The 27,653-nt window shown below is 45.4% G+C and overlaps 1 protein-coding gene across 4 annotated transcripts in view; it reads left to right on the top strand.

The window, feature by feature from the left end:
• Positions 1–27,653, top strand: part of FTO (FTO alpha-ketoglutarate dependent dioxygenase) — a 256,938-nt gene that overhangs the window by 58,313 nt on the left and 170,972 nt on the right. For all 4 annotated transcript variants that reach the window (XM_036345957.1, XM_036345955.1, XM_036345956.1 and 1 more), the window contains 3 exons: positions 8,323–8,400; positions 12,980–13,595; positions 21,479–21,622. In XM_036345957.1, the coding sequence (XP_036201850.1) occupies positions 8,323–8,400; positions 12,980–13,595; positions 21,479–21,622 (838 nt within the window). The remainder of the gene's footprint in view (positions 1–8,322; positions 8,401–12,979; positions 13,596–21,478; positions 21,623–27,653) is intronic.

Below are 27,653 nucleotides of genomic sequence, written 5' to 3'. Positions count from 1 at the left end.
CCCTTAACCTTTATTTCTTTTGAGATCCTGTTTAGCTGCTTTCCATCATAGATACTTTTTCAGGAAACTTTCTTTTCCTTTTGAAACGTGGACTGCATTCTTAAATTTGATGATTGTAGGTGGGAACTCTATATCAAGTTGGTGAGACAAATAGTGTTTGATATTCAGATTATTACATGAAGAGCTCAAGTATATATTCTGTACCTGTGGTTTTACTTATTTTAAAAACATTTACCTTGAAAGAGTAATGTATGAGGTCATGGAATGCCACGGCCAACTTTGTGGAGTATTTGGGAAAGTGAATTATAGTGAAAGGTGCTGTCTTAGGGAGGACGCGTTGTAAGTGCTGGAATATTTAATGTTACAGGTGGATGCAAGAGAGGGGAACTCCATAAGGAATGAATGAATTTGTTGGAAAGTTGATCGTAATAAAAGAAGGAAAGAGAAGTGAAGAGAATTCTAATCAACTTGCATGAAACTCACATTCCTTGTCTTTACATGGATGCAAAGTATAGGCTCTTAGATTTAAAACAGGATAAGATAAATACCCCAGCAAGAAAAAAGAAAAATGGACAGAGGACAGGAACAGGAATTTCACAAAAGCGCTACTGCAAATGGCAGTTAACATATGAAGTTACTCAAGACCTGATAAGCAATCAAAGAGGTGTAGATTAGAGTGAGCCTGTTTTTTATTTATCTACCCACTTGCCGAAGATTGAAGAGCTTGATAATATCTGGAGTGTGAGTATGTGAAGAAGTGGGCATTGTCTGCCGATGGGCAGGGAGTGGGTATGTTTCCCTGGAGGGCAATTTCACAATGTGAGCCAAGAGTCAATAGAGCAAACCTTTCCACCTCGTGAATCTCTTGCTGAGAATTTTTATCACAAAGAAATCACCTGTGCCTTCTTGTCAGATGGTAAGCTCACCGTTTGTATATACCTTCTGCTCCAAACACACCTATCAGGGACAGATAACTCATTAAAAGAATAAAAGAGAAGGAAGGAGTCACACCTGGACTTATAGACAAGGTGTCCTTGTGGACTGAAAAGAGAAACAGGGATGGGCTGGGTTGAAACGATGGTCCTGCAAGGGCTCCCAGAGTGGAAGCAAAACGTAGCCACTGTGAGTTCAGGTCCCGTGAGGTAGAAGGGACTAAACGTTTCCCCCTGGAGATGGGCCAGAACCAAGCTAGCTGTTTGTGAAGCCGGGGCGGAGGGGAAGTTGTACTTCTCACCAAAGAGACTGAGAAAAGACCACCAGGTCTCGGAAATAGCTTGTATGTGGAGATAAGGGTTTTGAGGGGCAGGATAAGATAGGTAAACCTTCAAGAATAGAAACTGAATTAGTCTGATTGACTGTGGGGGAGAGATTGCGAGGCTCGAATCACCATTTAACGTAAAGGCTTGGTCCAGGCCGGGGGGTATAGGGATCCCGGTGGAGGCCGCTGCTGAACCACTATGAGGAAAAAGGTGAGCGTAGATGGAGGGAGAGAGGAAGGAGGGGAAAAAGCAAAGGCAAAAAAGTCCACTCAGGATGAGCCTTCAGAACAAAATACCAAAGAACTTGAAGAAAATAAATGCTAGTAAAGATAGCAAACAGAATCAGTAATGAGAACAAAGGATCGATGTAGCTGAGATTAATTTTGTAGAGAGTTCAGTCAAAGACTAAAGCATGTTCAGGAAATTCAAAGAGGTAAGTAAAGACGTCCTGCTGATGAAAGTGAGATTTCAAAATGCTCCAAAATATGTATATCATAGAAATAATAAACTTAATAGATGGTATGAGCTTTAGACCTAACAATTAAAAAGAGAATTGATGAATTGGAAGAGAATACTGAGGAATTCAGCCAGGATGTAGGAAAAAAAAAAGATAAAAGATTTAACAAGAGGATCGAGAGAGTTGAGAGGTTCCAACGTATGACTAACAGGAATATTCCAGCAAAAAGAATGAAGGTAATGATGGGGAAGAAAAATTTGAGGAGCTAAGAGTTGAAAATTTTCCTTACTTAAAAAAAGACACGAGTCCTCAAATACTTTGAGTAGTACCATCTGTTGATACTATGGAATATAAGGGATATAAAGGAAAAAAATTCTTAGGAGACTCAAGATATAACAACACATTATCTGTAAAAGAAAGATTCTTATTACTAACAACAGATACTAGAAGATGGGAATAAAATCCTCAAAATGCTAAGGGAAGATTACAGTTCATTTTAATTTTTAAAACCCAGGTAGTCTTTGATTCAAGAGTGAGAAAAAAATGTAGATATTTTCAGTGATAAAAAAAAGACTAGGATAGTTACCAGCCATAGACTGTCTAGGAAAACTTAAAAGTTGTAATTTAGTGCCAAAACCGGTTTGGCTCAGTGGATAGAGCGTCGGCCTGCGGACTGAAGGGTCCCAGGTTCGATTCCGGTCAAGGGCATGTACCTGGGTTGTGGGCACATCCCCAGTGGGAGATGTGCAGGAGGCAGCTGATCGATGTTTCTCTCTCATCGATGTTTCTAACTTTCTATCCCTCTCCCTTCCTCTCTGTGAAAAATCAATAAAATATATTTAAAAAAAAAAAAAAAAAAAAAGTTGTAATTTAGTAAGAAGAAAAGTGAACCCAGAATGCAGGTTTTTATTACAAGAAACAAGGATGAGCATAGAAATTGATGAAATGCGTTGGCAAATGCACTTAATTATGGGTTTAAAATGCTACCTTTTTTTTTTTTTTTTGGTTTTAGAATGAATACAAAACTAAAACAGTAACTAAAATGAGAATGTGAGAAGGAGGAGGTAAGCCATGTGTGATACAATGTTAGGGACTCAAAAGAACACACACTATTGGTATTACTGGTGTCTAAGAATAATAAGAACAACATGATACATTTGAGAACTTAGATGGATTGGATACCTATCTAGAAAAACATATATAACTTAAATTGCCTTAAGAAGTAGTAAAAAGTCTGGCTAAAGCAATGAAAAAACCGGAATGACATTTTTAAAAGTCTATGTCCTACGTGCCAACAGGTCCAATTTTGCTGGCAAGATGTACCATATTTAGGTAATGCTCACTTTTGCCATTCCCTGATTTAGAACAATTTTATTGGTGTAATTGACATACCATAAACTGTACATGTTTAATTTGTACAACTTGTTAAGTTTTGACATGTGTATGTACTTGTAAAACCACCATAAAAATCAAGGTACCTCCCATACTCATTACACCAGGTAGTTTCTCTGTGCCTCTTACTAATACTTCCCTCTTCCTCCAACCCTGGCCCCAGGCAACCACCAATTGCTGTTTGTCACTGTTGGTTAATTTGCATTTTCTAGAATTTTGCTAATACGGAATAAAACAGTAGGCACTCTTTGTTTTGGCCTGTCTTCTTTCTCCTAGAATAGAGATTTTGAAATCCATTCATATGGTTGTATATACCCACAATTCTTTCCTTTTTATTCTTGAGTAGTGACTTTTTGGGTGCTATACTACGATTTCTTTTTAATTTAATTTTTCAATATGCTACGAATTTTTTTTTATTTATTCATTTGATGGATATCTGGGTTGTGTCCAGTGTTGGCAATTACAAATACAGCTACTGTGAACATTTATGTACACATTTTTGTACAGATATAAGCTGCCATGTTGCAGGTACATGTCTGACCTCTTTGAGAAGTTGGCAGATAGTCTTCCAAAGTGGTTGGACCACTTTATTTTCGTGAGAGCAGTGCTTAAGAGTTCTGGCTTTGAGAGTTTTGAGAATAGAAGTTCTTGATGAAGTTTATCACTGGTTTTTCTTTTATGGATTATGTTTTTGGTTTCATATCTAAGAAAACTTTGCCTTGCCTAACCTAAAGACTCAAAAGAATTTCCCATTTTCTTCTACTAATATTTTAATTTAGCTGTTATATTTACATTTATTTTTAGGTTTTGCATTGATATATTTATTCATTTAGAGTTAATTTTTATATATGGTACAAGATGTGGATTAAATTAAAAAAAATATGAATATCTAATTCTTCAAGTAGTATTTGTTGAAAAAAATTTCTTTCTCCATTGAATTAACTTTGAATCTTTGTCAAAAATCAATTGACCACAAATAAGTGGGCCGATTTTTGGATTCTCTGGTATTCATTTATATATTTGTCTACTTTTATGCCAGTACCACACTTGTCTTGATTTCTGTTGTTTTAATTAGTGAAGTCCTTCAACGTATTCTTCTGTTCCAAAGTTGTTTGGCCATTTCAGGTCTTGGCATTTTTATGAGAATTTCAGTAGTGTGCCAATTTTTACAAAAGAGCCTGCAGGGATCTTGGACTGGGACTGCATCAATTTGGGGACAATTTGACCTTGAGTCTTCAGATCTATGAAGATAATCTTTTCATTTACTTAGAACTTCCTTAAGTTCTTTCAGCAATGTTTTATTGGAATTTTTAAAAATACTAGACTGGAAAATCTTTTGTTAGGTTTATCCCTAAGTACTTTATCATTTTTGATGTTATTGTTTATGGTGTTATTGAAAAAGCTTAATTTCAGATAGTTGGTTGCTGGTATGTAGAAATACCTGATTTTTGTATATTGACCTTGCAACCTTGCTGTCCTTGCTGTAGATTGTATCCTGCAACCTTGCTGAAAGTATTAGTTCTAATTGTTTTTTTGTAGATTCTGTAGGATTTTCTCTACAGGTACTTATAGCATATGCAAATAAAGACAGGTTTTTTTTGTTTGTTTTGCTTTTAATCCTCACCCCGGGGATATGTGTTTTTATTAATTTTTTTTTTTTTATAGCGAGAAGAAGGGGGGAGAGAAAAAGAGAGAGAGAGAAACCCTGATGTGAGAGAGGAAGGTCGATCAGTTGCCTCCCTATGCACCCTGACTGGGGAGCGAACTCACAATCTACGTATGTGCCCTGACTGGGAATCGAACCCACAACCTTTTGATGTATGGGATGACACTCCAACTGAGGCACCCAGCCAGGGCTAAAGACAGTTTTATCTATTCTGTATTTCTCCTAGTCTAGATGCCTTTTATTTCTTTTTTTCTGGCCATATTACACTGCCTAGAACCTTCAGTACAATCTGTTTTTTTTTTAATCTTTATTGTTGAAAGTGTTACAGATGTCTCAAATTTTTTCCCCCAGTGACCCTCTCCATCCTGCTTCTGCCTTTCCTCTTAAGTAGTCTTGCTCCTAGGGGTGATAGCAGGCATCGTTGCCTTTTTCCTGATCATACGATGAACTCTTTGAGGCTCTCACCACTTGGTCTGATGTTAGCTGTGTGGTTTCCACAGGCTTGTTTATCAGGGTGAAGAACTTCTCCAGGACTGACGTTGGGTACTGACTCATGTTCTTATTGCAGGAATTTAGTGACCCTGTGGTTTTTCTCTCTGAGCCTGATAATATGAAAAATTCTGTCGATGTTCAACTGTTAAAACCACCCTGGCATTTCTGGGATAATACCCGGTCATGATGTATTATCCTCTTTCTGTGTTGTTGGATTGCATTTGCTAAGATTTTATTAATAGCTTGTGTACTCACATTCCCAAGGGGATATTGGTCTATAATTCTGTTGTGATAATTCTGCTTGGTTTGGGGATTGCATTTCATTCATTTTCTGCAGGAGTTTATGTAGATGGATATTTCTTTCTGAAATGGTTGGTAGGATTCCATAGTGAAGGTTCTGTGCTTGGAGTTTTCTTTGTGGGCAGTTTTTAAGATACAAATTCAATTTCATTTTTAGATAGAGGGCTATTCAGATTATCTTTTTCTTGAGATAATTTGTATCTTCCAGGAGGTTTTCTGTTTTGTCCAAGTTCAAAAATGTATTGCTATAAAGTTCATAATATCTCCTGTTATGCTTTCAGTTGGTATATTGAGGCTTCAGTGTGTTTTTTTTCCTTATCAATCTGGCCAGAGATTTTACATTTCTCCAGGAGCTAGCTTCTGGCTTCATTGATTTTCTTTTCTGCTTTCTATTTTATTGATTCCTACGCAGCTCTTTTATAATTTTCTTTCACCTGCTTGCTTTGGATTTCATTTGCTCTTCTTTTTTCATTTTCTTCAGGTGGAAGCAGAGGTCATTGATTTGAAATCATTTTTCTTGTTAATATAGGCATTAGAGTTACAAATTTCCCTGTAAATATTGCTCTAGCTGCAACCTAGACAATTTTTAAATGTTTCGTTTTCATTTTCATTCATTTTAAAACTTTTCTAATTTCTTGTTTGGCTTCTCCTTGGACCAGATATTTGGGGAGTTTTGAGATATATTTCTCTTTTCGATATTTAATTCGATTTTGTTAGAGGACATCCGCTCCCCCCCCCCCCCCCCCCAGCTTCACTGAGATAGAACCAACATGTAACATTGTTTACGTGTAAGGTCTAAAATGTGATGCTTAGACACATGTGTATGTATCGGGGAACGATGCCCACACCTCCATCCTCACACACAGTTCATGAGTTTTCCTTCCTGTCTCGTGTCTGTGTCCCCGCTGCCTGCCGGAGCTGTGGAGGTGGGCACAGGCCGCCTGGGAGGGACTCCACACGCTCCGCCTGCCCGCGGGAGGTCCGAGGCTTGAATCTTCTCTGGCTTTACGTGTGGCATCCGCGAGCAGCTTGACGTATTTGACACGAGTGTGACGGCGAGGCCGTGTGAGCAGAGCAGTGTGCCGTGGGGCCGGCTGTGTGTGTTTATCTGGACACCAGGCCGGGGAGCCGGAGCTGACAGCCAAACACGAGGGCCTTCTACCTCCACTCCCCGGTGCCTTTCCACGTGGTGTGTGTTTGCCAGCTGGTGGACATTGGGCACAAAGAAATGGTCCGAGCTGTTTCCCCCTCTTCCCTATGTAGTCTGTGATGGCTCCCCCCGCTGCGCCCCCCCTCCCCCCTATTTCATTGTATCTCACAGAGTATGCACTTTCTAAGACTAAGTCCAAAATCATCTTTATCTGCATGTCATGTTAAGAATGAATGGGTCATACGTCTGAGTGGCTATTGGGTAATATGCTGAATAGGCCATATGTTCACGTAGTTCAAAGCCAAGGCACTATAAAACGGAATAGTTTGAATGGTCTCGCTCCACCCCTGTCCCCTTTCGCCATCCCCCACCTCCGCCCCTACAGATCAGTCACCACCTGAATAGCTTGTCACTGTCCTTGATGTTCCTGTAGCCACATTCAAGCAGGGGTTCTGTCCCTCGCCTCACTGCCCAGTAAACCCCGGAGAGCTTTTCTCTCCCTAACAGGAGCTTCCTGGTCCTCCTTTATTCTTTCCCTGCATTTGACCATGCGGATGTACATGGTTTGTTTAACCATCCTCTATGGACAGACACTTGAATTGTTTCTCATCTTTTTGTTGAGTCAATGTATAATTCACCTGCCGTAAAACCCACCCTTTACGAGTGCACACGGAAGTGGTTTTTAGAGTGTTTCCAAGCTTCCCTTCTACCAGCAGCGATCCGGTGAGTGACTTGTGCGTACATTCTCCCGAACACAGTACAAGTCTCTGTACCAGAAAAACACCCCGAGAAGTAGGATTTCTGGGGCAAAGGGAACGTGCGCTTGAACGTTGATGGGAACGGCACTGTGTGCACCCCCGAGAATGAGAGGAGGGCTCGTTTCTCCACAGCCGTGCCCGTGACTGTGCCTTTTTATAAGGCAGCCTTGATTTTGAAGAAACGCGGGATGTTCATGAACTACCAGTGTCAGCTGCTGTTGATTCCTGATCCATTTCACCAGAAGTAAATGTGTCCAGAAGTTCTTTTTAAATGAATAAATATTGTTATTTATTACTGACCATGGTAGTTATTCAGTCCAATCGCAGGTTGTGAGTGTTGATGCACAGAGCAGATTTCACCCGTGTGACCTCACGCTGAGTGGTTTCCTGACCCCCATTCCCTCCCGTCCTGTCGGTGTAACAATGCTCGCAGTGTTAACATTCAAATTCCACAGGCCTGAAGACCATTGATCTCCTGCTTGCCCCGGAGTGCGAACATCCTTGTAGAATTTTATTGTTTCGATGCAGCCTTCCAAATCCTAATGTTTTGTATCTGTCTGAAATGTGGGCCTCACCTGAGCTGAGAAGTGGCCGCTTTCGTAATGTCTTAGCTGGAGTCTGAGTTGTAAACAGAATTCCAGCCTCCACCCATGCTTGTTGGGCTGCGGGACGGGCCTGGGGCTGTTTCCATGGGGCCACACCTGCCGGTCTCTGTGCGAAAGTTTAGACATTCAAGTCGGCTAAATACTTTCTGGTATTCTCTCTCTCTCATTGGAAAATAAGGGATTGTCTTATATTTGGGGTCACTTTCTAGTCAGTCACCAATAATAATTATTATTTTTAAACAGAAACTGAGGCTTTTCGAAGAGCTTGAAGACACGTGGCTTCCTTATCTGACCCCCAAAGACGATGAGTTCTATCAGCAGGTAAGGCCTTTGAAATACCTTTGTCAGCCCTAACCAGTTTGGCTCAGTGGATGGAGCTTCGGCCTGCGGACTCAAGGGTCCCAGGTTTGATTCCGGTCAAGGGCATGTACCTTGGTTGCGGGCACATCCCCAATAGGAGGTGTGCAGGAGGCAGCTGATTAATGTTTCTCTCTCATCGATGTTTCTAACTCTCTATCCCTCTCCCTTCCTCTCTGTAAAAAATCAATAAAATATGTTTAAAAAAGAAAGAAAAAAAAGAAATACCTTTGTCAGTTTCTAGGGATTTGTTTTGCTCTACATAAGATTCCCTCCTCCTCCTCCTCCCCCTCCTCTTCCCCTTCCTCCCCTTCCTCCCCCCTCCCCCTTCGCATTCTTGCTCTTTCTGGAACAAACCAAGCACACTCCTGCCCCAAGGCCTTTGCACTCAGTGTTCCCTCAGCCTGGCACTCTCTCCCGCCCTAGGTATCTGCAGGGCTTGTCTGCTCATTTCCTGCTTCCTCTGTTCAGCCGTCACCTGATCAGAGAGGCCTTCTGACACCTGTGTAAAGCAGCGCCCTTCACCCCGCTCCCCTGCCACCCCCCCCCGCCCCCCCCCCCGCTCCCCTGCCCGACTTACTGGGCTTTATGTTTCCCCACAGCACGCAGTACAATCTCAAATGCTATATATTTTATGAAATAAACAAGCACGCACTAGATAAATAAGTAAAGTACCGTATGAGTTGCAAGCTATATATAGTATTTGTTTCTGTCTTGTGTATATAAACAGCTCCCCGAGAGAGTATAGAAGGTTTGGTCTCTCCGTCTTCCCAGTACCTAGTGCTTGGCACGTGGTATGTGCTCAATAAATATGGATTCAATAAATGAAGGTTTTCCAGATCCCCGGCCTAACTATTTATCTCCTGCCCCCCGAGCAGTACATTCCTACGTCCACTGTGATGAGCCTTTCTCTAACTTTCGGTGTATATTTCTGTCTGTCCTGTTAAACGGAGAGATGCTATCACATAGGGCCTAGCCCGGGCCCGTTTGAAATGAATAAAACTAAAAAAAAAAAAAGACCGTACCCTTTTATGGAATGATGTTTATTTTGAATTTATATTAGTTCACACAAACACTCCATCCATGCTTTTGTTCTGGCCCTCCGGTCCAGTTTAAGAACCCATTGTGGCCCTCGAGTCAAAAAGTTTGCCCACCCCTGGGCCTGTGTTAGCATTGTATTCATGACACCTTAGGCCAGTGATGGCGAACCTTTTGAGCTCGGAGTGTCAGCATTTTGAAAAACCCTAACTTAACTCTGGTGCCGTGTCACATATAGAAATTTTTTGATATTTGCAACCATAGTAAAACAAAGATGTATATTTTTGATATTTATTTTATATATTTAAATGCCATTTAACAAAGAAAAATCAACCAAAAAAATGAGTTCACACGCGTGTCATAGGTTCGCCATCACTGCCTTAGACAGTGTCTGGTGCATAGTGGATATTCGCTAAGCTTTAAATAATTTTGTAAGAACTATCAAATGAACGAACGAACGAACATACTCCTGTGTATCACTTTGTAGCAAACCCCATGCCATCACCAGACTCCAGGGCCACGGAAGGGTAGAGCCCATTTGTCAGGGGATGGCTGCCAAGTCAGAAGCATTTTGCAGGGAAAAGGATACGGAAAACATGGCCGGCATGTGTGAATTTCTGTAGAGTGCAAGATGTAAAGTGTTACCAGGAGAACCTACGAACAGCCAGTTTAGAAACCTACTCCCACCAGATCGATGTATCCTAGGACTTTTGAATGAAGGGCATTTCCCAAGACCCTGGAAGGTTTTAAATTTTTCTTCACTCTCCCTAGGCCAAGTTCCACTGGGCATCGCTTAGGAGCGCGTCCGGGGACTGGTTTCTTACTCACTTAGCACCATGTCTGACCGCCCTGTCTGATAACATTCTCTCAGCAGCATCCCTTGATCTGAGAGGAAGGCGTAGAATTTTCACAGGATGCTGTAAAGCAGGGAGAATACAAAACCTATTCTCCAGAGAACCTAGAGTTCCACGTCGTCCAGCCGTCGATGAAGGCCGGGCACGTTGGCGATTTATATCTGAAGTACCTTTCCAAATGCTTATTAAACGAGACGATCATCCTGTGTGTTGTTTTGAGGAGCTCAAGAAATATATTATGTGGCCCAACAACTATTAATATAATTGCATGACTGCATACGCCCTGGAAAAACTTTAATGGGATTAAATGAAAAAGATTTTTCCCGGGTATTTGGGAATCTGCCAACGGCTGTTCCAATTACCGTGCGGTATCTGATGCTCTGCGTGTAACTGTCCAAAACGGAACGTGAACTGTTTTGTTGAATAGAATTAATTAATATTAAATTACTGGATGTTCAGTTCTTTTCCAGAGTTACACGCTGTTCTATTTAAAGAAGAAATTAACAAACTCTATCCAGCACTTTTATGTATCTGGCACTAATCTAATTATTCTATAAATATTAAGAGAGGGCATTCAGGTTCCATGTTTTTTTTCTCTTGCATATTACTTTTTGAGATAGTGATGATATTAGCCAGTTGTTCTTATATGTATTTATTGTAATCAAAATTGCCTACATTTATCTTTGCAAATTTGAAAAACATACAGCTATCTAAAGAAGACAATTGAAATTATGCCCAAGTTCACTACCCCAGAGATAAGCACCCTAAACTTTTGGCCATATTTTTCTCCGTCTTTTTTTTTTTTTTCCCTGTGAATGTTTACATATCTTTATTTTTGAAATGAAACTAGGATCTGATTGCCTAATTATCTTGTTACCAATTTCTTGTAAAATAGTTGTTTTGTGTGTGTGTGTTTCTTTTTTTACATAAAATGATACAAAAATTCTTCTAACGTGTGTCACTTTACTACACGACATGAATGATGTACTAATTCCCTTCTAATCTGCTGCTGGGCATTTCCGTGTTCAGTTTTTAATCATAAGACATAGGATGAATACCCTTATACTCTTGATACATTTCTCTCTTTCCCCATGATGCACTCTTCCAAGTAGAACTCTGTTTTTAACGTCGCGGTATTTACGTGTGATCCTCATGGTTACGTGAATTTCCCAGGTCCTCAGAGTTACAGTTCCCCTGTGTTAAATGTATTTTCTATGGTCTCCAGCCACAGTGTAGATCAAACAATACCAGCAAGAGTGGTACACACTCTCTCTCTGAAGCAGTGTGTTCTAAACAGAGTTCCTGGGCATCACCTTAATTTTCTTTATGCTTCGCGTGAAGGCCCCTGGCAGTGACACTGGAATTGTTACCGTGTCCTCCTCAGTTATCTTGCCAGGTAGACGGGTGCTTCACTTGGGGGACTTGCTCCGAGGAGAACCAGTTTAGCGGTAAAACTAGTGACTGCCGTGGCGCCAGAAGGTTCTGTGTCTTGCTCACTGGTTTACACCACCGCCTCCATGAGCTGTGCAGACGGAAAGGGAGATATTTCTGTTTTCATTTCCGATCTGGATAAACGAGGGCTAGAAACGGGGAATTCTGAACGGGTGCCCGACAGCCTCTGTGGCCGTCCCCAGGGGCGTGCCGTCCAACTCCGCTCTGTGTCGCTTTAAATTTATGATCACACACCTTAGAGGGGCATGCCGAGAAGCAAGGCATGCCCACTGTGCTTCCCTGCTACCTCACGTCCCCCCACTCAGACCTGCCTCTGATTTCTGCTGCTTCTACTACTTCCCGAGACTTCCTTCCTGCCTTCTGTTTGCCACACCAGCCAGGGTCGGCCAGGTAACGCCGCAGTAACAGACAGCCCCTCAATCTCAGCGCCTTCCCCCAGCGATGTTGCTTGTTCATGTCACACATCATGTGTGTGCCAGCGGGAAGTCGCTACCCGTTAAAGCAGCCCCTGAGGAGTTCAGGCAGCCGCCGGCTGGTGACTGTGCCAAAGGGAAGACGGTTCCGGAGGGTCTGGCGCTGGCGATGAAACGCTCTAGGCTAGAAGTGACAGCCATCATTCCTCATTGAGCACAAGTGGTCCTAGGCTTCACCCAACACGAGGGACCAGCGGGCGTCCTTCTACATGGGGGACAGGGGACGAGTCCAGAACTATTTGGTAAACAGCCCTAATGACCAGCACATATTCTTCTTAGCTGCTGATTCGTTTTACGTTTTCACCGAGAAGTGCCCTTCCCTCCCCACCCCGTACAAAAATACCGTGAAGCTTAGTCATCTGCCTATTATCAAATTTACAGTACAGTCCTATGAATGCACATCTTTTTTTTTAAAAAAATATATATATTTTTATTGATTTCAGAGGTGAAGGGAGAAGGAGAAAGACATAAAAAACATCAATGATGAGAGAGAGTCATGGATTGGCTGCCCCCTGCACGCCCCCTACTGGGGATGAAGCCTGCAACCCGGGCCTGTGCCCTGACCGGGAATCGAACCATGACCTCCTGGCTCATGAGTCCACGCTCAAGCACTGCGCCACGCTGGCCGGGCGACAATTACTTCTTTTTAGATTTCCCCTCATGCTTACAAAGAAACATCCTTCTGCAAAGGCTAAAATCGACACTCATTCTTGCTCTGGTTTGCAGTGGCAGCTGAAATACCCCAAGCTCGTCCTGCGCGAAGCCGGCAGCGTGCCCGAGGAGCTGCACAGAGAGGTGCAGGCGGCCTTCGCCACGCTGCACAAGCACGGCTGCCTGGCCCGGGACCTGGTGAGGGTCCAAGGCAAAGACCTGCTCACCCCGGTCGCGCGCCTCCTCGTCGGCAACCCGGGCTGCACCTACAAGTACCTGAACACCCGGCTCTTCACGGTGCCCTGGCCCGTGCGGGGCTCCAACATCAGCTACCACGAGGCGGAGGTCGCCGCCGCCTGCCAGACCCTCCTCAGCCTCAACAGCTACCTGCAGCTGGAGACCGTCCAGGCGTGGGAGGAGCTGGTCGCCAAAGAGAGAGCGAACATCGACGAGGTGCCCGTGTGCATCGGTCCCGACTTCGGCCTGGGGATTTTCGACGGGCCGGACGAAGCGGACATCCGGAGCCGGTCTGCGTACAACGTGACCTTGCTGAACTTCATGGATCCCCAGAAAATGCCCTACCTGAAGGAGGAGCCTTATTTCGGCATGGGGAAGATGGCGGTGAGCTGGCACCACGACGAGAACCTGGTGGACAGGTCGGCGGTGGCCGTGTACAGTCACAGCTGTGAAGGTACGGTCCGCGCAGGGGACATGCGGCCCCGAGGGGGGCAGGACCGGAGCTGGGCAGGCTCTCGACCTGCCCGTGGGTGTGCTCACCGGTTTGTGCGCTTGGGTTTGTATGTGTGTGGTCCCAGGTGTTGCGTGTGTTGTGTGTGTGTGTGTGTGTGTGTGTGTGTGTGTGTGTGTCCTCTTTAGGTTGGCCACAGCCACGTACCTGCAGGATACAGCTGTGCTGTCTGGCTCACTGTCACCCTGTGCACAGAGAGGATGTGGTCGCGTGGCAGCACGGCTGTCATTTCGTCCCATGCCCCCGGAGAGCCAGGTGCCTTTGTCTAAAGCCCAGAGTAGATTGTACAGTTGCTCTAATTAACTTGCTGATAGAAAGGGCTGGGAAAAGCAAAAGCTGTCAAGTCTTTGCAGGTTCCCCCAGGTGCACATGTCCCGTCTCGCCAAAATGTTTTATTACGGTTGACATCACTGTCTTGTCAAATAGGGACCTGTTCTTGGCTTCATCCCGTTCCGACTCTTGCCCTTCCTTGCAGACAGCAGCGAGGTGGGCTCTGTAAGCAGGCAGTCCTCACTGTTCAGGAAATGCTCTGGTCCCCCGCCCCCACCCCCACCTCCACCCCATCCCTTCTGCGGGTTTAGAACTACTAGGGTGCATGTGGCAAACCCGTTCTAGCGCTTCCTGAAGTCTGATCCCCTCAGAACACAGACCAGCGGCTACATTTTGTGTGTGGCCCACCCCGATTTTCCTCCTGTTGTTCAGTTTTTGTGTATGTAGGGTCTCTATTGGTTTCCAGAACAGGACTATTAAAAAGGTAGTTGACTCTGTGACCTAGCATGACCACTGCCAACCTTCTTATCCGCCTGATCACTTGACAAAGGGCTCCAAGACCTCAGTTTCACTTGCTTGCTTGTTTGTGTCTTCTCCTTGTGCGTTGAAAGGTGCTTGGAGAACCAGAGTTCTAGATGTCGCCCGAGGGAATGAACTGGAACTTTTGAGGGTCACTGTTTCTGACAGCCGTTTAATTGGATCTGGTGGTGGTTGTTAGTTACTATTTTTTAATACTAAAATGACTTTTGGAAAAGGGGACTTGAAAAAGAAATTCCCATGGCTGTCTTTAAATTTCTTACCATTCCCCCGTCGCAGAATACCCCCTCAGGATCGCCACACTATTTTCTAACTTTCCCTGGTGCCCGTGGCCCGAAACAAGGAACCGGTTCTGCGGCTGGAAATTTCACCGGCTGCCTTGGCGTCCTGAATAATGAATGATGCGGCCCCAAGACACTTGCTCCTGGGGGAGTTGATGCTGCCCTCCTGGGAGGACCTGGGACCCGCTGCTCTTTAAGAAGGCCTTGCCAGGGCCTTAGGAACTATCACATCCACGAACTCTGATGCGAGCCAACCGTGGAGGCCGTTCGCGTCGTTCCTAAGGAGGCCGCGCTCTGAAAGGGAGGCAGTGGTGTGTGGTGGCCCGGCGGCCACAGAGGTGTCTTTGTGCTCCCGGTCCGGTCCGCCCGCAGCTTAATAGTCCCATTGTCCTCCCAGAGCGTGGGTGACCGAGCGGTTCCTGAAGTCTAGAATATCTCTCAGAAAGGAATTTAAGTGTTTAATGAATAGCTCCTGTGGTCGGGAGTAGTGAAGACTGATCAAGTGCCTTTATCTATTTATGTGTCTAAATAAATAGATCAAGGTTTGTCCAAGATACAGGTCTATTTATTCAGACACATGAATAGATACAGGTTTGTCCTGCGGTTATCCCTGGGAGGAGGGAACCGCAGATTTGGAACCTGCCAACCCCCCGAGAGTCCCTGAAGTCTCGCTAACAATAACAGCAATACTGGGAGCGCTCCTTTATGGGGCACCTCCTATGTGCCAGCTGGTGTAAGCATTTTACGTGTATGAGCTCATTCGATTTTTACAACAACCCCATGGGCAAAGTGCTGCTCTCATCCTTTTACAGGCAAGGAAACGGAGGCAAGAAGGATGGTTGGCTTTTGCACGGCTACACGGCTACGAATGAGTAGAGCTCGGATTGCAACGTTGGCACTTCGGCTTCAGAGCCTTACAGCTTTGGCCGAATGCCTTATAAGCATTTCCTGTCCCCGCAGTGTAGATATCTCTGGGATCCGGGTTTTTTAAATGCCCCCCTCGCCCTAGCTGGTTTGGCTCCAGTGGATAGAGCATCAGCCTAAGTTCCAGATTCGATTCCTGGTCAGGGCACATGCCCGGGTTGTGGGCTCGATCCCCAGTAGGGGGTGTGCGGGAGGCAGCTGATCAATGATTCTCTCTCATCATTGATGTTTCTCTCTCCCCCTCTCCTTTCCTCTCTGACATCAATAAAAATATATTTTAAAAAAGCGCACCTCTGGACAGGTTAAGGGAATGTTTTCCTCGCTCTTCCTTGGAGGCCCTGCTAACCTCGCGTCTTCCCCCCACAGCATCTGTCTGCACAGGCTCTGGGTGAGCAGAATGCATCAGCTCTGTGCAGCGGAACCTTTCTCCAGGCCTCTGGCCACATGCACGCTGTCGGGTCAGGTGGTTGGCAACTCACGTGCCTTGAAACTTTGTGATGGTGCATTTCTCTCAAGTGACTTCTTCCAGGTGACAGGCGACACGCTTCGTTCTCTGGCCTCCTTAGACTCCTGCCAGAGGCACGTTCAGGTGCACTCGAGGAGAGCCATTTAGGCTAAAATCGTGTTTGGGGTTCGGGAGGGCTCAAAAGGGCCAAGAGCGGACGTTTCAGACAACTGCACTGCTTTCCGTGCCCTGGAACTTGTTCGCTGAGCGTCCGCGAAGTGAAGTTCTGTTCTAGACGGTACGGAGACTCCAAAGGTACGTCAGATGCCCCTCTGGCCTTGAGGGGATGGGTGAGGGGAGGTGTGCTCTGGGGGACCATAATGACGGAAGGACCTAGCATCTGCTCTGGGAGGGTCTTCGGAAGTCACCTGGCCGAAGCCTCTCACCCCACCGATGAGAACATGGAGGTGGGAGAAGGGACGTGGCCTGTCCAGGGTCACACGGCTACTCAGTGCCGCGAGAGCGTTAGGTGCCGCGGGGAAGGTTCCTGTGAGACGCACGCAGGGGGAGTTCGGAAAAGAAGCGGCTCCTTCCTGCTGAAGTTAAATCCGGGTGATGCTGCGGGTCTTTCTGGGCTTTGCTCCCAATACCTTTTCCCAGTGAAGCCTTCATGTAGGTTTATAATGAGCCGGCCGCCCCTCTTCGGTTTAGCTCCGTGTCTAGGGGTCATTGAGAAGTAATTTGTCTAGGATCCGTGTAATTATACCCTAAATTCACTGGCTTCCCAAGCAGCCCTAGTTAATAGATCTCTCCGGTGGGAAGATTGAAATGGTACAATTTTTAATCAGGAGTGGCTTTGGGGAGCCATGTGTAAATAGACAGAGTATTTGATTTTTCTATTCTAGCTCTGCTGGCAGTCCCTCGTGTCACCAGGGTGTATACGTTAGCAGGGAAGGTGTTAGAGACCCATCGTTTCAGATGGCCCTACCCCTTGTTCCTGGGCGGGAACACCCCCAGAAAAAGGTCGCCGACACACAATAACGATTGGTTACTCACCATTTCTGTTTCCTTGGAAGGACGTCTTCTGTGACTCTGTCTTTCCAGGGAAAACAATTCTGAATTTAATGGCCAGGTTGCCAGACATTGCAGATTCTTGGCATTAATTCCTCAGTCTCCCATGAAGGGCCAAAGAGGAAAAGAAGGGGAGGCGGGGCTGTGCCTCCTGCCGCAGAGGTGACGGGGTGACGGGGTGAAAAGTGCGTCCTGCTTCGCTCCTTCGAGGCCCCCGAGAGCAGCTTCCGGTTCTGAGCTGGGACTGACCGGGTCTCGTTCCCTTTTCCCTTCACACTTACCCGAGTTCTCCATTTTCACTTTGGGAGCCTGTGTAGAAAAAGTACACAAGGTCTGCCCACGGAGGCGTCTGCCCTCCCAGGATCGGTCCGAACAGCAGCCCTGATGTACCCGGAGGCGTGAGCGTCTTCCGCCGCCCGCAGTGGAAGGCTAGATCCCTCCTGCGTCCACAGAGCCCTCCAGGCCCTCCAGGCCCTGGCCTCTGCCCGCCTCTCCCGCCTCTTCTCTTGCGAATCCACGCGTTCATGTGATGCCTCTGCAGCTCAGCATCGATGATGTTCTCGTGTAGAATTTTTTTTTTAATATATGTTTATTGATTTCAGAGAGGAAGAGAGAAGGGGAGAGAGATAGAAACATCAATGATGAGAGAGAATCATTGATCGGCTGCCTCCTGCACATCCCCACAGGGGATCGAGCCTGCAACCCGGGCATGTACCCTGACTGGGAATCGAACTGTGACCTCCCTGGTTCATAGGTCAATGCTCAACCACGGAGCGACGCCGGCCGGGCAGCATTGATGATGGTCTTGTCCACCCACCCGCCGTTCCCCTCCTCCTGTGTCCTCCCAACCTCACACCTTCCCATTTCACCTTCTGTCTCCCTCCATTTTACAACACGGATTCCTGGAATCTAAAAACAAAGCAAACCAACAAAACAAGAACAGACTCATAGAAACAGAGACCAAAGGGATGGTTACGAGAAGGGTGGGGCTGAGGGGATGGGTGAAAAGGGGAAGGGGACTGTACTCGATAACGTGATCAGTGTCCATGCTGACCAATGATTACTAGAATTTGTGGGTTGATCACAATTTAAGATATGCAACTGTTAGGTCACTGTATCATGCACCTGAAACCAATATAACCAGTATAAGATTGTGTATCAAGTATACTTACATGAAAAAAATAAATAAAACAGCAACACAGGTTCCCCATCCCAGATACTGGGATGTCATAGGTGAGCCCTGGGCACGGAAAGCATCATTAGGCTTCATAGACCAGCTGACCACGTGCGACTTCCGGGTCTCTCCTGCCCTGAGATCTGTGATGGGGTTAGGAAGGGACCTGCTACCTCAGCCTTTCTGGGTGTGGGGCTCAGGGAGCAGAGAAAATAATTGGCAGGGCCAGAGCCTTAGAAATCTTAGCGCCCGGCCAAGGAAACAGGCCTATTTTGTTAATGTGTGGCGATGATGAATATGTCCTTACATACCAGGGAAACCATGGACACACAATATTAATGGTGTTATTATGAAATGTGGTACGAAAATCCAAGCGATATATTTTGATTACAACTGTCATCTCTTCCTTCCTGCTCGGGCTTCTTAGTTTCCTGCGTAACAGTGGCTGCATTTAGCTTTTAAAACTGTCAACGTATTTGACGACATACACCTTTCATTAAAGTGGAGCTAATTTTTTCTAAACACGATGTAGCATAAAAAAATCAAATTGATTGGTTGGGGGAGGGGTGAGTGTTAGATATTAAAAACTTACATTTAAACTGCGCCTTATAAAAATATATATATATATTTTTTTAAATTTTATTTGGACCTTCGTGGGAGGGAGCTGGGAATGCAGCACACACCTGAGACCCTTACAATCCTCTCCGTGTTACGGAGGCTTCAAGGCAAGTAGCAGCCTATCGCCTCTGCTCGTTTCCACAATAACACAGGGCAGAGTCCTGGCCCGCAGTTGCTATAGGTAATTGCAAGTGGGTTTTATTGAGAAAGCGAGCAACACTATACTGACACACTAAAAAAATGTATCAGACCGACAGGGTCTCTCCTCCCGCCCCCGTCCCAGGGGGAACCAAAGTTTCAGCGGAACAGTATTTTAATGAGCACATTTGGGAGGTGCTGGATTTATGGGAGACATCGGGGAACACTGATGGCCAATTACCGTCTCTGCTGGGCGCTCAGGACTTTATTGGTGCCACACTGAGGAGAGTGTGAGGGTGAGAGTTAGAAGGGCCAGCGGCCAGCCAGCCTGTCAGCCTATCAAGATGACCACTTAGGAGAATAACCTTTCTCCGTGGTATGAAAACCGCCTGAAAATCGCTGTCTTTGGAGCTTAAAATCACCTTTTTGAAAGTTGAGTGATGGTTGATTTGACCAGAGAGGGACAGAAACCTATGGATGGATATCGAGGTTATTTCTGATTTTTTGCTCTTATGAACACTGCTAAAATATATGTCCTTGCTCAGAAGTCGTTTTGCAATCTCTGCATGTAGAAATGTTAGCATACATTCATAAAAGGGGAATTGTGGGGCTCCTCTAAGTTCAAAGGGGTTCTGTGTTTGTAATTTTGATTGTCAAATTGTCCTCTATAGAGGTTAGGCGTGTGCCATTTTGCTAGCACCATACTTTATCAAAGTGTTTGTTATTTTCTGATCTGATAGGTGAAAAACACCTACTGGGGCTTTAATTTGAACTTACGTGAATAAGTTTGAATGTCTTTTTGATGTTTACAAACTCATTTTATCTCCTTTTATGGGGTTTATCTTCATGACTCTCACCCATTATTCTATTTGACGATCGATGTTTATCCTATTGATGCTTAGAGAGCTGGTGACGCCTGCTTACTTATGTTTTCATGTGAATTGTTTAATCAGCTTACTTAGTTACCAACCCCGTTCACCTAAAAATCAGTCCTGTTGGTCTTTTTTTTTTTTTTTATTGTATTTGTGTCAAATTTATAGACGAATTTAGGGGAGAACTGACATTTCCATGATGTTTAGTCTTATTTCCTAAGAAAATAGTATGTCATCACATTTGTTTAAATATTCTTTTGTGTCCTTTAATAATATTTTAAACTTTTCTTCATATAGACAATGCACGTATAAACTAGGATATTTTTATATACACTCTTTGTAGCTAGAATTTTCTTAATTTGCCTGTTGCTTGGGATATATTTTCCAGGTTGATTTGCAGATAAATAATCATACCATTTGCACAAGAATATTTTTCTTATTAAAACATATTTCACCCCTTTTTGTGTCTAATTGGGGCTCCTCTATTATGCCACTCCAGAGGCACCATTATGTTGGCCATTCCTTCCAGAATAATGATGAATCGTTGTGGTGATAAAGGACATTGTCTTCTGATTCCTAACTTTGGGAATGTTTCTAACGTTTCCCTTTTAAAATACGATGCTGGCTTTGAGGTTGAGTAGCTCCGTATTTTATCATGTTAAGGAACTAGCCACGTATATCTATTTAATTGAGGTTTTCATTATGAAAGATATAGTTTGTTGAGTACATTTGTATATCTCTGGTGACATGATTTTTCCCCCATTTATGAATGTGATAAATTTTAGATATAAGTTTGTGCATATTGAACTATCCTTGTATTCCTGCAGTTAGTACTACTTGGTTCTGGACCGTTATTCTTCTCATGTGCTGCTGGATTTGAATTCTGTTTTCTTATGTTATACTTAGGAATTTTGCATTGGTTTTCAGATATGAGACTAGATGTGTGTGTGTATGTGTGTGTGTGTGTGTGTTTTGGATTTTGATACTATTCTATCTACATGGAAAGAATTTGGAAACTTTTCTCTTTCTATGCTCTTAAACAATTTAAAGTGTATTGAAATTACTCACGCCTTCATTGTGTGGTAGTATTCTCCTTTGTAATTCTCTAGGCCTGTGTTTTCCTGAGAGAGGGTTCTTGGACAACTTCCTCTCTATCTTCTGTGTCTTGTTTAGCTTTTCTATCTCTTCTGGGGGGGGGGGGGGGCTTTGGTTATTTATATAGCCCTAAAAACTAACCATTTGATCTAGAGTTTTCTCACTTATTTGCAGGGAATTTAACAAAATAATCTTTCTCCCCTTGATATATGTGGTTAAAGTTTTTTGATGAAAAAATAAGTGACGCTAAAAACGACCTAAAGAATGTGTCTTTAAAAATGTGATATAAAAGGAAGACATTTTCATTCAGACTTCAGTTACTCCTGAGATAACTGCTATGGCGCCCAGAACCTCAGATGTTTGAAACCCCTCCTCTCTGATCACCCTGTGTCTTTCGACAGGCCCGGAAGAGGACAGCGAGGAGGACTCTCCCCTCGAAGGCAGAGATCCTGACACCTGGCATGTTGGTTTCAAGATCTCCTGGGACATAGAGACACCCGGTTTGGCGATACCCCTTCACCAGGGAGACTGCTACTTTATGCTCGGTAATTAGGAGGATTGAGCCACATTGATGCTCTGTTGTCTAAGTTTTACGTCATTGGGTACATGTTTTGAATGTCTTTTGCCTTTTACGTATTTTATAGTGAAAAGGAAACTTATACATGTAACTAGTTTGTTTATTTGGGTTTTTTTTTGAGATACTGCTGATTTTTAAAAGTTACTTTTCCTTCTCCATGTTATTGGAGTTCCACAAATGTTGTGAACGCTTTTCAGGAGTCTTCATCAGAGCCACTAAATCACCTAACTAAATCCACTGTGAACTTATAAAATGACTAGAGGCCTGGTGCACGAAATTCATGCATGGGTAGGGTCCGTAGGCCTGGCCAGTGATCAGGGCCGATCGGGGCCTTCTGGCTGCTGGCTGGGGCCTTCTTTCATTCCGCGCTGTCCCCTGGTGGTCAGCTCATGTCATAGCGAGCAATCGAACTCCTGAGGGGACAATTTGCATATTAGGTTCTTATATATAGTTGTCCCTGTCTATATAAGTTCTTAGTGAGCATGTTTTTTGTTTGTTTGTTTTTTTTCCAGTTTTGAATTTGGTTTATTCTCAGGAGCAGCTGACCTGACAGCGTGGTCTGTCTCCGCACTTGTCCTCTAGTATTTCTGGACACAGTATTTCAGCCGTGGTTAAGCGAACCAAAGCTGTGCAGTTTGAGCTTTGTTTTTGCTTCTTTGCTCTAAGTGTCATGTTTTTGAGCATGCTACTTGTTTTTCATGGACTCCTAAAGCTTCTTAGGGTTTATTCTCTCCTTGGCCATAGCTCCTGTTTATTTTGGGTTTATCTCACACTTACCTGCTGGGGCATCTACTCATGTGCTGGTAACAGGGTCAGGAAGCGGCATGGCCTCAACCAGCATTTATGATCCAATTATTTCCCAGTGAATGGAGTATTTGCAGAGGGCCCACTATGTTCTACATGCTGCCCAAGGTTCTGGAGGAGACACTGCAGATGGGTAAACCTTGGTCCTTGCTTCTAGGAATTCACATTTGCAATAGCTCTCTAGGCCATATTTCCCAAATTTCAGTCATTCGCACACCAGCTCTGAGGTTCTTCCATATCTGTGCTCTCCCTTACTCTCACTTATATAATGTTTCTCTCTAAATGAACTCACTTCTTTTTTCTTTATTGGAATGAATTTATTTTAGTGGGAAGTTTTATATTACCATTTTAATGGAAAGCCAATATCATTTGGCATAATTTGAAAGTTTCATGAATCTATAAAGTAAACAGTATTGTGTCTGCTCCTTTTTTTTTTTTTTTTTTTTTTTTGCTGAGGATCCTGAGTCTGAGTCCTGTTCTGTCTTGTAAAGGGAGGTGAGTAACTATAAGAGAGGAGTGCACTGTGTAAGGGCCCCTCCCTGAGACTTGCCCTGATGTCAGCAGTGGGAGGGGGAGATCTTTACAGAGGGAATGACCTCCTCACAGTGGGGTTCCCTGGTACTTCATGTGGTGTCCCTTTCCCTCTTAAATTCTTCTTCCGGGTTGATCCCTGCACTTGCTGAACATGGATCTAAGAAAGAAGACCGTAATAATCAGGCCCATGCCTGTTTCAGTATATGCCTTTTTAGTCTTTTTTCTTTACATACATAGGTCTGGAACAATAGCAGTGTGTGAATAACAACCACATTTATTGGGGACTAATAGCAAATCAATCATTCTTTCAGTCCTCTCAGTAAGCCTAAGAAGTAGATCTTAGCAATATTGCAAAAAAAAAAAAAACAACAACAACAGAAAAACAAAACTTAAGGTTAGGTTGGTGTGGTTACTAGTACAGCTAGTAAGAAGCATGGACTGGATATAGTCATTTTATCCCACTTGAGCTCTGTCACTGCAGGTCGGGCCATCCCTCCTCCCCCGACTCGGGCGCTGACCCCTGCTCTGGGCTTCGGTGCCCTCCGCCCCCTCCCCCAGCGTGTTGCCCATGCCCCAAAGGTTCTAGGACTAAATTGTTTGAGAGGGGAACAAAAGAAGGCGATGCCAGTGGTCCATTTGCCTCTTTCTTTTCAATTTCTTTTAAAAGTGATGTGTTGTTTTTTATTCTTGCCTGAGAAGCAGCTTAATAATGAAAATATTAAATAATCCCATTGTCCTTTTGACTCCTGTGTTATAATGCATATGCATTTAAAAATATACATTGGGTCCTTGTAGCTGTCGTAGGCGATGGATAGAAGAAGTGTTATTTTACAGACGCTCATAGCCAAGACATAATGTCTAATCCTGACTTCCCAACTCCTGGCTTCAGAGATGGGGAGGCAGCTGGTCCCCTCCTGACCCAGGCCAAGCACAGCACGAGGTACCCAAGGTTGGCATCTAGAACATAATTTCTTATTAAGATATCATATTGAATTTGTACACAGAATTTTCCTCCAACTCCTCTTAAACAAAACCACCCCAACAAACAAAAATGCACCCGTGGTCACATGCTCCCCCTTTTCTGCACGTGCACAGTCCATCTCCTACCCGGGGCCCCGCGCAGGGACCTGAGCCCGCGCTGATATCTGAAATCTGAACTCCGTAGCCCTTATGAAAAGGGAACAGTTTAGCTCAATTTATAATAATATATTGGTCTGCAGAGGAAGTGCAGGCCGAGCCCTGCTGTCTCAAGTCAGTACTCGGGGGGTGTCTGATGGGGCGCGCGTCGGGTGCCCGCAATAAATCCAGCGCCCGCGCGGGTGAGTGAAGGCCCCGCCGGCGGTGCCCGAGGACACGCTTAACCGGAGTTGTCACGGTTTCACTTTGAAATCGGAATCTCTGCCCTAATCTCGGAGTTAGACATGACCAGATTTGCAAACAGATTTACAGTTTTCACTAATTTTCCAACCAGGACTTCAAAACACACTTAGAGAGGGGGATAAATAGGCTCCGGGCTTGGCCAGGGCAGGGTGATTTACTCGGCACAGCTGTTTTCCATAGACGGCATGTAGCCCGGGACTTAGGGGCTTAGAGCGGCTCGGAGGCTCTCCGTGGGTTTGTTTTTGTGTGGGACAGATTATACAGTTCAAGTGACATCGGCCCAATTAAGTTACTTAACCAGGAGCCGGCGTGGGGCTGGGATGTTTTAGGACAAAGGCTAGTGCTAGGTGAACAATCGGGGCAAACCTCCCCCCCTCCCCCCGAATTTATTATTACTACTATTTGCCTGTCACTAGTCATGACTCTGTTCTAGCCTGTCTCCCGTGTTTCCTTAAGTCCAACTGTATCTCACTTTCAAATACCTGTTGTTACTGTGACGATCGGCTACTTGGCAGCTTCAGTTGCCCAGTAGAAATTCCACCGCAGAAAAAGAGCAAAATGCAAAACCCACTGAAACACGGACTCTTTCTTTCTTTGGATTTGCTTTGCCGCACCCACCAGTTGGGGTGAAATCGTGCAAAGGCCGGGGGATGTCCCGTTGGTGGGCGGGTCCCCGACTCCCTGCGCCCTCTGTGGGGTCGTCACTGTGAGCCCCTCTCGGAGCCTCAGTCTCCCCCGTCACACTGGTGCCGGGTCCTCGCTGCCAGGGTGATAGAGAGGCCGGATGCAATGTCCGGGGCCGAGCTCTGCACACTGCCATTTGCATGCGGGGACTCGGGGAGACTGGGACCCGGGCGGAGGTTCTTGGAGAACCAAGGAGGCCAGCAGGCGTCGGACCTTGTGTCCCCATCCTGGTCCGCGCCCCGAGTTTTGCCAGCTTTGCACCTCACTATCCCATGTGTATGTTTTCATAGCACATAAAGGAGCCACGAGAAAGGTAAATCTTTTTTAAAAAAAATATTTTTATTGATTTCAGAGAGGAAGGGAGAGGGAGAGAGAGACAGAAACATCAGTGATGAGAGAGAAGCATGGATCGGCTGCCTCCTGCACGTCCCACACCTTGGTTGCGGCCCAGTTACTCATAGAGCCCGGTCAGGAGTGTCCTGTACGCGAGGGGCCGGCTCTGAACCCTCCCTGGCTTGGAGCAGCAGGACCTGGAGCTGTGGGACCCTCTGTTGTGCTATGGCCTGAAAATGTACCGTGCTCTGTTTTGGGGTCACCAGGAGCACGCAGGCAGGCATCCGCAGCCCCGCGAGCAGGAGGAACAGAGGCCCCTGGGACTCCCCTCTGAGACGGTGGCATCTCAGTAAACCCGCCCCGTGAAACCCAGCCCTCAACCCTGCCCCACTCAGGCATTGCGTTCCCCGAAAAAGCCCTTTCTTGCTTCCCTCTGACCCCGTCCCCTCCCTCCCCCCGAGCTCTGGCCGCCAGCCGAAGTAAAAAGCGCCTATAATTTACGGCCTAATCATAAATTCTACGTAATTGTGCTTTATTGCCTCTCCCGGGCCGTGAAACGGAGGGGCCACGCTCTGCTTTCTGCCGAGGCCGGGGAATGAGACAGAAGCAGCAGTAAGTCATAACCCGGGCGGCGGGCGGCCAGCTCGAGGAATTGCCGTTTCCAGGGAAAGCGCTCCCACGGCCAGATGAGCGCCCTTCATGTTTGTTTTCCCGTGGAAAGTGGAGACGCAACGGGATGGTCTCCCCGGCGCGTCCAGTGGGAGCCCAGGGGTCCTCCCCTCGCGGCAGTGGCTCCGGCCGCTCTCGCTGCTCGCTCGCTGCGGGGTTGAGTGTGTGTCTCTCCTCCAGAAACTCTCTCCCAAACTGTGCCCCCAAATGCTGACGTTTTCAAAAGCGGGCTTTAAATATATATATATAGATATAGATATAGATATATATAGATATATACATATATATATACTTTTTAAAAATTGATTTCAGAGAAGGAGGCAAAGGGAGAGAGAGAGAAGCCTCAATGATGAGGGAGAATCATTGATCGGCTGCCTCCTGCACGCCCCACACTGGGGATCGAGTCCCCGACCTGGGCCTGTGCCCTGACCGGGAAAAGAACCCTGTGACCTCCTGGTTCATAGGTGGACGCTCAACCACTAAACCACGCCGGCCGGGCCAAAAAGCGGGCTTTTGGACTGCATACCTGATTTTTCCGTATTCAGGAGCATTGGAGGGAGGCCGGGGCTTGTGGGATATGCTCCGAGGCTGGGAACCAGAGTGTATTTCTGGGTGCTCGGAAGGACTTGTCCCCCCTCTGACACTGCTTAGCGTAGCTGGTCTTTTTGCTTCTTTCTGTGAGATTTTGCCTTGAAGTTTACTTGAATGACATGTGATGAGTCCCTGTCGAGGGCCAGGCTGGATGCTTGGATGTATTTTATTTATTTTTTGTGACAGGCCTATCAGTTAGGTACTCCCTGCCCTCTGCTCCCCATTTTCCCCCCCAGAAAAGGAAGTTGATGGGGATGGACTGCTATTGTGTACGTCAGTCTATTAGGGGTATGAAAATGCTCCATGATGAGGGTGTGGTGTCGGCTGCACAGTCCTGCGAACATCCTAAACAGCTCAGCGAGTTACATGCAGCGAACTTTCAATGAGGGGGCTGCTTGGTGTGTGAGTTACATCTCAAGAAAGCTCTTTTGAAAAAAGGAAATGGAGGCTTAGAGAGGTGAAAAGACTTGTTCAAAGCGACACCTAGTCCAGCTTGTGTTTGAATCCAGGTTTTGCTGAGACCAAAGCTTCCTCCCACTGGATAGTATTTCATATTCCTAAACCCTTGTCACCTCTCCAGCACCTCAGACAGCACTTTGAACGAGGTAGGTGCTTTACTAAGTAATTACTGGATGAATGAGTGAACGAATGAAGCAAGGATTAGCTTTACTTTTTAATTTTATTTATTTCTTAAAAATTTCATGGCAGTATGTCTTGACCGTACAGGGAAAAGGAAATACTTATTCTGTCTTTGAAAGCTCCCGGCTGGAAAATGTCTTGAAGTCCTTCCCCAGAACAGATGGCCTAATTCACCTAATATCTGGGTTTCTCCAGAGATACCTTCTAGCATCTTCCATGGCCCTCCATTCCCTCAGTGACCGATGCGTTAGCTTCTTCGTGTCCAGTCCAGGTACCCACGGGGCATCACAGAATTTCCCAGGTTGACACCGTGTGTGGATCGGTCAGTACGTTCTCTTCCAAACCTTTTATGAGAAAACCACCCA

The sequence above is a fragment of the Myotis myotis genome, unplaced genomic scaffold, assembly GCF_014108235.1.
Source record: "Myotis myotis isolate mMyoMyo1 unplaced genomic scaffold, mMyoMyo1.p scaffold_m19_p_19, whole genome shotgun sequence".
Taxonomy (NCBI): domain Eukaryota; kingdom Metazoa; phylum Chordata; class Mammalia; order Chiroptera; family Vespertilionidae; genus Myotis; species Myotis myotis.
The sequence above is the reverse complement of the archived record's forward strand: the minus strand, read 5'-3'. Positions and strand labels throughout refer to the sequence as shown.